General features: G+C 38.9%; 1 protein-coding gene across 1 annotated transcript in view; it reads left to right on the top strand.

Moving 5' to 3' along the window:
* LOC128646031 (DNA-directed RNA polymerases I and III subunit RPAC2) overlaps window positions 1–12,407 on the top strand; it is a 33,480-nt gene that overhangs the window by 19,850 nt on the left and 1,223 nt on the right. The window contains exons 3-4 of the mRNA XM_053699437.1: window positions 5,585–5,661; window positions 10,033–10,115. Coding sequence (XP_053555412.1) covers window positions 5,585–5,661; window positions 10,033–10,115 — 160 coding nt within the window. The remainder of the gene's footprint in view (window positions 1–5,584; window positions 5,662–10,032; window positions 10,116–12,407) is intronic.

The following is a 12,407-nucleotide window of genomic DNA, read 5'->3' as shown; positions in this document are numbered from 1 at the left end:
TAAAGGATGCGTATCTACATATTCCTATCCACAAGGAACATCATCGGTTCCTAAGGTTCGCATTCCTGGACAAGCATTACCAGTTCGTGGCGCTTCCTTTCGGATTAGCCACTGCTCCAAGGATTTTCACAAAGGTACTAGGGTCCCTTCTAGCTGTGCTAAGACCAAGGGGCATTGCTGTAGTACCTTACTTGGACGACATTCTGATTCAAGCGTCGTCCCTTCCTCAAGCAAAGGCTCACACGGACGTTGTCCTGGCCTTTCTCAGATCTCACGGATGGAAAGTGAACGTGGAAAAGAGTTCTCTATCTCCGTCAACAAGGGTTCCCTTCTTGGGAACAATAATAGACTCCTTAGAAATGAGGATTTTTCTGACAGAGGCCAGAAAAACAAAACTTCTAGACTCTTGTCGGATACTTCATTCCGTTCCTCTTCCTTCCATAGCGCAGTGCATGGAAGTGATAGGTTTGATGGTAGCGGCAATGGACATAGTTCCTTTTGCGCGCATTCATCTAAGACCATTACAACTGTGCATGCTCAGTCAGTGGAATGGGGACTATACAGACTTGTCTCCGAAGATACAAGTAAATCAGAGGACCAGAGACTCACTCCGTTGGTGGCTGTCCCTGGACAACCTGTCACAAGGGATGACATTCCGCAGACCAGAGTGGGTCATTGTCACGACCGACGCCAGTCTGATGGGCTGGGGCGCGGTCTGGGGATCCCTGAAAGCTCAGGGTCTTTGGTCTCGGGAAGAATCTCTTCTACCGATAAATATTCTGGAACTGAGAGCGATATTCAATGCTCTCAAGGCTTGGCCTCAGCTAGCGAGGGCCAAGTTCATACGGTTTCAATCAGACAACATGACAACTGTTGCGTACATCAACCATCAGGGGGGAACAAGGAGTTCCCTAGCGATGGAAGAAGTGACCAAAATCATTCTATGGGCGGAGTCTCACTCCTGCCACCTGTCTGCTATCCACATCCCAGGAGTGGAAAATTGGGAAGCGGATTTTCTGAGTCGTCAGACATTGCATCCGGGGGAGTGGGAACTCCATCCGGAAATCTTTGCCCAAGTCACTCAACTGTGGGGCATTCCAGACATGGATCTGATGGCCTCTCGTCAGAACTTCAAAGTTCCTTGCTACGGGTCCAGATTCAGGGATCCCAAGGCGGCTCTAGTGGATGCACTAGTAGCACCTTGGACCTTCAAACTAGCTTATGTGTTCCCGCCGTTTCCTCTCATCCCCAGGCTGGTAGCCAGGATCAATCAGGAGAGGGCGTCGGTGATCTTGATAGCTCCTGCGTGGCCACGCAGGACTTGGTATGCAGATCTGGTGAATATGTCATCGGCTCCACCATGGAAGCTACCTTTGAGACGAGACCTTCTTGTTCAGGGTCCGTTCGAACATCCGAATCTGGTCTCACTCCAGCTGACTGCTTGGAGATTGAACGCTTGATCTTATCGAAGCGAGGGTTCTCAGATTCTGTTATCGATACTCTTGTTCAGGCCAGAAAGCCTGTAACTAGAAAGATTTACCACAAAATTTGGAAAAAATATATCTGTTGGTGTGAATCTAAAGGATTCCCTTGGGACAAGGTTAAGATTCCTAAGATTCTATCCTTCCTTCAAGAAGGTTTGGAAAAAGGATTATCTGCAAGTTCCCTGAAGGGACAGATTTCTGCCTTGTCTGTGTTACTTCACAAAAAGCTGGCAGCTGTGCCAGATGTTCAAGCCTTTGTTCAGGCTCTGGTTAGAATCAAGCCTGTTTACAAACCCTTGACTCCTCCTTGGAGTCTCAACTTAGTTCTTTCAGTTCTTCAGGGGGTTCCGTTTGAACCCTTACATTCCGTTGATATTAAGTTATTATCTTGGAAAGTTTTGTTTTTGGTTGCAATTTCTTCTGCTAGAAGAGTTTCAGAATTATCTGCTCTGCAGTGTTCTCCTCCTTATCTGGTGTTCCATGCAGATAAGGTGGTTTTACGTACTAAACCTGGTTTTCTTCCAAAAGTTGTTTCTAACAAAAACATTAACCAGGAGATTATCGTACCTTCTCTGTGTCCGAAACCAGTTTCGAAGAAGGAACGTTTGTTGCACAACTTGGATGTTGTTCGCGCTCTAAAATTCTATTTAGATGCTACAAAGGATTTTAGACAAACATCTTCCTTGTTTGTTGTTTATTCCGGTAAAAGGAGAGGTCAAAAAGCAACTTCTACCTCTCTCTCTTTTTGGATTAAAAGCATCATCAGATTGGCTTACGAGACTGCCGGACGGCAGCCTCCCGAAAGAATCACAGCTCATTCCACTAGGGCTGTGGCTTCCACATGGGCCTTCAAGAACGAGGCTTCTGTTGATCAGATATGTAGGGCAGCGACTTGGTCTTCACTGCACACTTTTACCAAATTTTACAAGTTTGATACTTTTGCTTCTTCTGAGGCTATTTTTGGGAGAAAGGTTTTGCAAGCCGTGGTGCCTTCCATTTAGGTGACCTGATTTGCTCCCTCCCTTCATCCGTGTCCTAAAGCTTTGGTATTGGTTCCCACAAGTAAGGATGACGCCGTGGACCGGACACACCTATGTTGGAGAAAACAGAATTTATGTTTACCTGATAAATTACTTTCTCCAACGGTGTGTCCGGTCCACGGCCCGCCCTGGTTTTTTAATCAGGTCTGATAATTTATTTTCTTTAACTACAGTCACCACGGTATCATATGGTTTCTCCTATGCAAATATTCCTCCTTAACGTCGGTCGAATGACTGGGGTAGGCGGAGCCTAGGAGGGATCATGTGACCAGCTTTGCTGGGCTCTTTGCCATTTCCTGTTGGGGAAGAGAATATCCCACAAGTAAGGATGACGCCGTGGACCGGACACACCGTTGGAGAAAGTAATTTATCAGGTAAACATAAATTCTGTTTTTTCTTGAAGGATGCAGACTTCTTCCTGTACCACTGCTTAAAGAAGGTGTCTTCCAGAAACTGGCAGTAGGACTGGGAGTTGAGCTTGACTCCATCCTCAACCTGAAAAGGCCCCACAAGCTCATCTTTGATGATACCAGCCCAAACCAGTACTCCACCTCCACCTTGCTGGCGACTGAGTCGGACTGGAGCTCTCTGCCCTTTACCAATCCAGCCACGGGCCCATCCATCTGGCCCATCAAGACTCACTCTCATTTCATCAGTCCATAAAACCTTAGAAAAATCAGTCTTGAGATATTTCTTGGCCCAGTCTTGACGTTTCAGCTTGTGTGTCTTGTTCAGTGGTGGTCGTCTTTCAGCCTTTCTTACCTTGGCCATGTCTCTGAGTATTGCACACCTTGTGCTTTTGGGCACTCCAGTGATGTTGCAGCTCTGAAATATGGCCAAACTGGTGGCAAGTGGCATCTTGGCAGCTGCACGCTTGACTTTTCTCAGTTCATGCGCAGTTATTTTGCGCCTTGGTTTTTCCACACGCTTCTTGCGACCCTGTTGACTATTTTGAATGAAACGCTTGATTGTTCGATGATCACGCTTCAGAAGCTTTGCAATTTTAAGAGTGCTGTGTTCCTCTGCAAGATATCTCACTATTTTTTTACTTTTCTGAGCCTGTCAAGTCCTTCTTTTGACCCATTTTGCCAAAGGAAATGAAGTTGCCTAATAATTATGCACACCTGATATAGGGTGTTGATGTCATTAGACCACACCCCTTCTCATTACAGAGATGCACATCACCTAATATGCTTAATTGGTAGTAGGCTTTCGAGCCTATACAGCTTGGAGTAAGACAACATGCATAAAGAGGATGATGTGGTCAAAATACTAATTTGCCTAATAATTCTGCACTCCCTGTATATATATATATATATATATATATATATATATATATATATATATATATATATATATATATATATATGGAAAATAGCGGAGGGAACGCAACTGCTAAGAGCTTATAAAGGAGATCCAACCAGTTATCTCATAAGCATATACTGGTATGGTCAAGAATATATCTAATATCTGGTGCAGACCCTTATATAAAATAGAAGAGTTTATAAAGAGAGAATAAATCCTGGAGAAAATATATAGACCAGGATAAAAGACAGGGAATTCAGCACTCTTTTTAAAAAAGTTAATTTAAGCTCTGAAATAGTTTTAATGGTGTGTCAAAAATATAATGCTTGTGTAGCTGCAAAGGAGAGAACTCTCTGGCACCTTGTGGTTTAATCTCAAATGAGTATATAAATAGGTAATAAATACCAAAAACCCAAATTGTATATATAATCACTTTATAAAGATGTTAAATTGCATAGAAAATACAACATACAAACCTGACCGGTCAGGGGATAGTGTTAAAGCATGAACAGAAATCATCAACATGATATGTAAAATAGTTAATATGGCCAAAAAACCCACTTTAGTATACTGCAGTGTTACAACGGGGAACAGTAATCAGACTACTACACCCTACTGCTTACGGCACCTTAATATGTAAGGCTTAATGCCGGGCAGATATATAGCTGGGATCTAAGTAGTTACTGTTAGTGTGCCCCAAATCACATTCATATGTGTTAGTACATATTAGGCCTAAACATTTTGAAATACATACATGTGTCTATGAAGATATATTACTGGGGGACAAATGTCAAGCTACTACACCCTGCTGCGAACGGCACCTTGGAGTATAAGGCTAAATGCCGGGCAGGTATGATAGTGGGATCTAAGTAGGTTGCAATAATGTGCCCCAAAATATGTACATATATCTTGTTAATATGCAAGCAAACAGCGTCAAGCAATAATCGGTCAGGTTTGTATGTTGTATTTTCTATGCAATTTAACATCTTTATAAAGTGATTATATATACAATTTGGGTTTTTGGTATTTATTACCTATTTATATACTCATTTGAGATTAAACCACAAGGTGCCAGAGAGTTCTCTCCTTTGCAGCTACACAAGCATTATATTTTTGACACACCATTAAAACTATTTCAGAGCTTAAATTAACATTTTTAAAAAGAGTGCTGAATTCCCTGTCTTTTATCCTGGTCTATATATTTTCTCCAGGATTTATTCTCTCTTTATAAACTCTTCTATATATATATATATATATATATATATATACACACAGTATATGATAACAGAGATGAAAAGGGCACTCACTGGTTAATCATAATAAAATATAACTTTTAATAGCGTCAATTAAAAGTAAAAAGCATAACGTTTCAAGAACATTATGCTCCCTTTATCAAATGCAAGGTATAGCAAAAGATCTGTATACATCTTTTGCTATACCTTGCATTTGATAAAGGGAGCATAATGTTCTCAAAACATTAGTACTTTTGTTTGGCTTTTCATAAATCTGCTTGACTTGTAAATGTGGGATTGTCAAACCTAGGATATGCAGCTTTTAGTAGAATTTTTCTTCCAGCCTGTTCTGATTCTTAATCCCATTGACAGAAATCTGTGGTGTTCTTTGTGAAAATACTTAACAGGATTTAAAGAGAAAAAAATGTCTAAATGTATCTCTTTGATTAACACTATTGTACTAATATTTATATAATGTTAATGCTTTAAACTTATTTATCCTTGTTTTTTATTCTCTTCATAGTCCTGAAATTGAGTTTTGTGGTTACAGTATCACTCATCCCTCTGAAAGTAAAATCAATTTCCGCATCCAGACTCGAAGTAAGTAATACAGTTTTTATACCCCTCCCTTTCAAACAAATTAGGAGCCACATGCTCCTCAAAGTGCTGTAAGGGGCTTTGATAGCTGCTCTGTAGGAAAACCTCTCACCCACCTTCAAAGTAATAAGAAGTGCCCCTACCACTGGGTACTGCCATGGTGCATGTGGTGTCATTATGCTGCAATTGCTGGAATCATATAATATACAGAGAGACCTTTGTATCCCCTTCGTTATGTCCCTACTGAAATAAACATCAGAAATTGCAGGGGGTTGTCCTCTCAACTGACCGCCCTGCATCCAACCTTATTGGTTTTTACACAATCTTTTAAAATGAAAGGGACATTGTAGAGCAAAAATTGTATGTCACAAAAACACAAACCCTTTTTTAGAAAACTAAAAAAAGGACTGATCAGTTGTCATTATAGGAGTGATCATGTTAGTAAGAAAAAAGTCTTGTTATAAGCATAGGATGAGTCCACATAAATTTATAGGAGTGTCTCTATGCTGATATTGTGATGGCCAATAGGATGGTAGTAACCCAGTATGGTAAATGTAATTTAACCAGTATGTCTGTAATCAGCGTAGTAGTCCAAGAGTGACTGGGAGGGTGTTGGTTAAAGTCACACCACGACTAAAATAAGTATAAAGTGCAATATATATATAATTAGCAAGGGGGTGGGAGTCTAACCCCCAGTCAACATCTTGAATTGAGCTTCTGTGTGATGTACAAACCAGTGCTAGGAAAAGTAATGACCTTTACATTTCTATAGCATTTTTTTGTTTTTTTCCCTCCTTCGTATATTGTGATGGAGAATGTTATATTTAGGGATGACAAAATAACGTGATGGTGGATTAAAGGGACAGTCAAGTCCAAAAAAAACTTTAATGTTTTAAATAGGGCATGCAATTTTAAACAACTTCCCAATTTACTTTTATCACCAATTTTGCTTTGTTCTCTTGGTATTCTTAGTTGAAAGCTAAAACTAGGAGGTTCATATGCTAATTTCTTAGACCTTGAAGACTGCCTCTAATAAAAACATTTTGACCACTAGAGGGCATTAGTTCACATGTTTCATATAGATAACATTGAGCTCATGCACGTAAAGTGACCTAGGAGTGAGCACTGATTGGCTAAACTGCATGTCTGTCAAAAGAACTGAAATAAGGGGGCAGTCAGCAGAAGCTTAGATACAAGATAATTACAGAGGTAAAACGTGTATTATTATAACTGTGTTGGTTATGCAAAACTGGGGAATGGGTAATGAAGGGATTATCTTTCTTTTTAAACAACAAAAATTCTGGTGTTGACTGTCCCTTTAAGTAAACTGAACTTTTTATGCACAGCATTTATGCTGGGAGCAGGGTGGATTTGATTTAAATCAAACTGATTTAATTCACGATTTAAATCACTAGTCAGTAAGGCTTGAATTAAATCATAGTTTTCTATATAAAGACTAATTCTTCCTGGTATAACTTTAATATGCAAGTAGATGAAGATTTTTAGAATAACAACTTTTCATATTAGTTTTTTTTATCCCCAGTTTAATAGGTTAATCAATATAATTCCTATTAGGACAACTTTTCTGTTGTACTTAGGAAGGAGAAAAATAATCATTACCTTAATAATAACAATTTAAATAGATTTATTCAACTGAAACAATAACATTACAGCATATGTTACTTGCTTAAACAAACATCCATGTTTGTTAACTAATTTGGCTAAACAAAATATATATATATTTTAAAGGGACAGTCTACACCAGAATTTTTATTGTTTTAAAAGATAGATAATCCCTTTATTACCCATTCCCCAGTTTTGCATAACCAACACAGTTATAATAATATACTTTTAACCTCTGTGATTATCTTGTATCTAAGCCTCTGCAAACTGCCCCTTTTTTCAGTTCTTTTGACAGACTTGCAGTCTAGCCAATCAGTGCCTGCTCCCAGATAACTTCTCGTGCACGAGCACAGTGTTATCTTTATGAAATACGTGAACTTACACCCTCTAGTGGTGAAAAACTGTTAAAATGCAATCTGAAAGAGGTGGGCTTCAAGGTCTAAGAAATTAGCATATGAACTTCCTAGGTTAAGCTTTCAACTAAGAATACCAAGAGAACAAAGCAAAATTGGTGATAAAAGTAAATTGGGAAATTGTTTAAAATGACATGCTCTATCTGAAACATGAAAGTTTATTTTGGCCTAGACTGTCCCTTTAAGAAACTTAGACTGTCAGCCCAGCCTACACATGAAAAACTTAAATACTGTCCTCTGTAGCTCACTCGTCGTCTTCAGCTTCTTCTTTGTTCATAATCTGGAAAAGAAAAACCAGCTTTCCTGCTTTATCGGGTCCCAAACGATTTCTCAATTTAGAATGAATGAGTCCAAAGGAAGAGAATATTCTTTCAACGCCTGCAGAAGAAGCTACTGCTGTTAAAAGTGAAATCATTACTTGAACAGTCTCTAAATCCAAGTGCTTAAGTGACTTCCACCAGTTCACTGGTGTGACTTTCTTTAAAATATCTTCAGCAAACATATATTTCTTGAATGGTTCCCCCTTAGCTTTGCAGTTTATTATAGTTGGCATTACAGATGGGTGATTGCTGGATACCCATGTCATAGCTAACTCCTCTTCCTCAGCACTTAAGTTTTGAAAACTAATCTTTATTTCATGATGGAATAACCTTTGGATGGTAAAATATTTTCCTCAAAAAGCATTTTATTTAAAAAAAGTTTTTTTTTTTTGTTTTTTTTTAAAAATCATTGATTTTTATCCACCCTGGCTGGGAGGTAATAAATATTTCTGTGCTGAAAGGTATCCTAGGAAAGTTGTGTGTGTTTTTGTAATTTGTTATGGAGCTTTAGAGGTATTTGAAACTCCAAATTATTCTTTCATAATTGAGATAGAGCTTGCAATTTTAAACAACTTTCCAATTTACTTATGTTATTTAATTTGCTTTGTTCTCTTGCTATCCTTTGTTGAAAAGAATACCTAGGTAGGCTCCGGAACACAAGGCACTACTGGGAGCTTGCTGCTTATTATTGGTGGCTGTGCATATATGCCTCTTCTCATTGGCTTACCTGATATATTCAACTGGCTCCCAGTAGTACATTGCTGATCCTTCAACAAAGGATACCAATAGAGCAAGGTATATTTGATAATAGAAGTAAATTGTAAAGTTGTTTAGAATGGTCTCAGTCATGAAAAACTGAGTTTTATGTCAATTTAATGTAATGAATAAAACAGCAAATTGTTTGTGTGAAAACTGTGCCACCTACTGGTCACACGGTAAAACAGCAAATATTTAACATTAAAAATTAAAAGGACAGTATATTTTTTTCCACTTAATGTGTTTCCGGTGACTTGTTATACAAACAGTGTATGAGAAATTGCAGGTTTATTTGTGTTTATGAAATAGCTGATGCAAGACATCATTACCTATATCAGTAGCTGGGGGGGTACCTAAAATATTGTGACCCAGGAAACCGCAAAATCTGGGTATACAGCCCACAGGCATTACTTTTTTACTTTATCAGGCAGGAGAGAGATCCAACCTTGAACTAGGGGGTATGATACCCATAATATATCCAGCAACTTTATCCACAGGATCCGTAGCCAAGTGATCCAAAAATACACTGTACTTCCGAAAAAGAGAGGAGGAAGACAGTGTGTTCAACTCCATTAGTGCTGACATATTCAGTATACGTTGTTTACTATACAGTGTGTAAGGACTAGTTATACAGACACTCCTCATACTTTAGTGGTGTAAGGAAATCAATAACTCCTAGTCCTTAAGGCAGTACTCCCACACTGCCGTCAGATATATGGCACACAAAAAAAAGAGACGGGACTACTGTCTTCGTGCAAAACAGCCAAATCAACTTATTGCGAGTTGCTCAAACATACAATGTTCACAAGATCAGCAAGAGTTCCTTTCATGAACATTGTCTATTTTTGAACAACTCGCAATAAATTGATTTTATTTTTTTTGCATGACAACTGTAGTCCCATCACTTTTTATGTGCTAAAATTCAAACATTTTAAACTGTATAAGGGACGAATAGAAAGATTTTTATTAACACTCCTAAGTTGTTTGCATGGCTGTAAGAGGAGTGTGATGGGTTTAAGGAACAATCTCCTGGAACATTTACCAGAAGCTGATAGATTTACAGATATTTAGTTTATTGGGATTTGTGTCACTGTGAAAAGTTAAAATATTAATATGTTCTATCTTAAAGTAGTTAGAAAATAGCAGGTTCTGTTTGTCAAGAGATAAACGTGCAAATCTTTATTTTTATTTTTCAACACATTTTAAAGAAACCGTTTCAATACTTTCTGGGAGTTTTTTATATTTGGTTATTTCTCTTTCAGATGGAATGCCAGCTGTAGAACCATTTAGAAGAGGTTTGAATGAACTCCTAGACGTTTGCCAGCATGTGCTTAACACATTTGAGGTATCTCAATCCTTTGTAAAGGCACTATCTCTTGTAGAAGACAGCTTAGGATTTGTGTTTTGTTTTGTTTTTCTTTCTTAAAATACATTAAATATATTGTTGACTGGCTAACAAAGCAACGTTAGTCAGATGAACTAGTTTAGTAATAAAAAAATGTAACTTGCTATACCACGCAAGAACTTTTCTTGTTTGCGATTATATATTTATATATATATATATATATATATATATATATATATATATATATATATATATAAAACACGGAAGGGGACTGCACTCTCATACCGGACCGGGTACACATCCCATGACCCTGTAACATGCTCAGCCCTGGGTGCTCACGGGCACTCACAGGAAGCTCTGCTGTCCCCAGAGTTACAGGCAGTTAACCCCAGACAGGTCTGGGTGCAAGAACCATAGGGAAAATTACAAAACAAATTAATACAACACACAGAGAAAGTCCAGCACTCACTTACAAGCTCTCAGCTAAGATTTAAAAGCAAAAATGGAAAGGTTAGTTACCACATCTGGCCAAATGGGACAAGCCCAGGTACCACATCAAGGTCCTTTCCAATACCTGGGACCCTAAAACAGTCACACAATGCAAGCTCTCAAATCTAAACCAACTGGGAACAAGGGAAGGGTGCACAGGCTTATGTAATCACCCTAGACATATACAAAACACGGAAGGGGACTGCACTCTAATACCGGACCGGGTACACATCCCATGACCCTGTAACATGCTCAGCCCTGGGTGCTCACGGGCACTCACAGGAAGCTGGTTCTTGCACCCAGACCTGTCTGGGGTTAACTGCCTGTGACTCTGGGGACAGCACAGCTTCCTGTGAGTGCCTGTGAGCACCCAGGGCTGAGCATGTTACAGGGTCATGGGATGTGTACCCGGTCCGGTATGAGAGTGCAGTCCCCTTCTGTGTTTTGTATATGTCTAGGGTGATTACATAAGCCTGTGCACCCTTCCCTATGCATCAAAACGAAATTAGACCGGTGCATAAATTTGGGAACCCCAACAGAATTATTGCATCAATATTTAGTAGAGCCTCCTTTAGCAGAAATAACAGCCTCTAGACGCTTCCTATAGCCTGTAATGAGTGTCTGGGTTCTGGATGAAGGTATTTTGGACCATTCCTCTTTGCAAAACATCTCCAGTTCAGTTAGGTTTGATGGTTGCCGAGCATGGACAGCCCACTTCAAATCACCCCACAGATTTTCAATAATATTCAGTGTTTTGGGTCGTTGTCTTGTTGAAATATCCAGCCCCGGCATAACTTCAACTTTGTGACTGATTCCTCAACATTATTCTCAAGTATCTGCTGATATTGAGTGGAATCCATGCGACCCTCAACTTTAACAAGATTCCCAGTACCGGCACTGGCCACACAGCATGAAGGAACATCCACCAAATTTTACTGTGGGTAGCAAGTGTTTGTCTTGGAACGATGTGTTCTTTTGTCGCCATGCATAACGCTCCTTGTTATGACCAAATAACACAATCTTTGTATCTATCTTTTTTCTGTATCTGGCATTTGATAAAGGGAACGTAATGTTCTCGACACGTTATGCTTTTTAATGGATTGAATTAAACGTTATATTTTAACATTGATACTAGTGAGGCTCTGAGCAGGTGAAAGGCAGTTAAACTTTTCAAATAAGTGCGCACACTTTACCATCTGGCACCGATTGGACAAAAGATTTGGACAATATTTACTGATCAAGGTAATCAGTCTGGCGAGGACGCCGAAGAAACAGTGAGTACTTCACAGTGCTAATATAAATCACTTTGTTGACGCTCCGCATAGTGACTACAGCATTGGTAACACTTGCATAGGAGACACTTGAAGTTTGTTATTATTGGGAACGCATCAGTAACTTTGTATCGTTAGTGTCTTATTTACATGTTCCGGATATAGACTCTGTAAACAAAATTATGCTGTTACCCTGACATACATATACTTAAAAAGAACTGCCCCTGATAAAGGGTGAATCCACCAACGCTTCGATTTCCTCAAAGAGATTCACATTATATATCAACTGTTTATCCCATTATACGTCAGCAGTAACTTTTATGTTCTTGATTTAGTACGTAGTACTAGCCGCTGTTATTAGCTAAGTCAATACTATCCGCTATTATCAGTAGAGGTTAGTTGTATTATTTTTAATGTATTTATAGAATCTTGTTTTATGCATTATATTGTAGGTACTAGAATGAATTAAGACACCGGTGTCATTTATTTTTATAAGTTTTATAATATATGTTTTATATTCAGGCTTTGCTCT

This window comes from Bombina bombina, chromosome 1 (genome assembly GCF_027579735.1).
Source record: "Bombina bombina isolate aBomBom1 chromosome 1, aBomBom1.pri, whole genome shotgun sequence".
NCBI classification, from domain to species: domain Eukaryota; kingdom Metazoa; phylum Chordata; class Amphibia; order Anura; family Bombinatoridae; genus Bombina; species Bombina bombina.
This window is presented reverse-complemented; position numbering and strand designations above follow the sequence as displayed.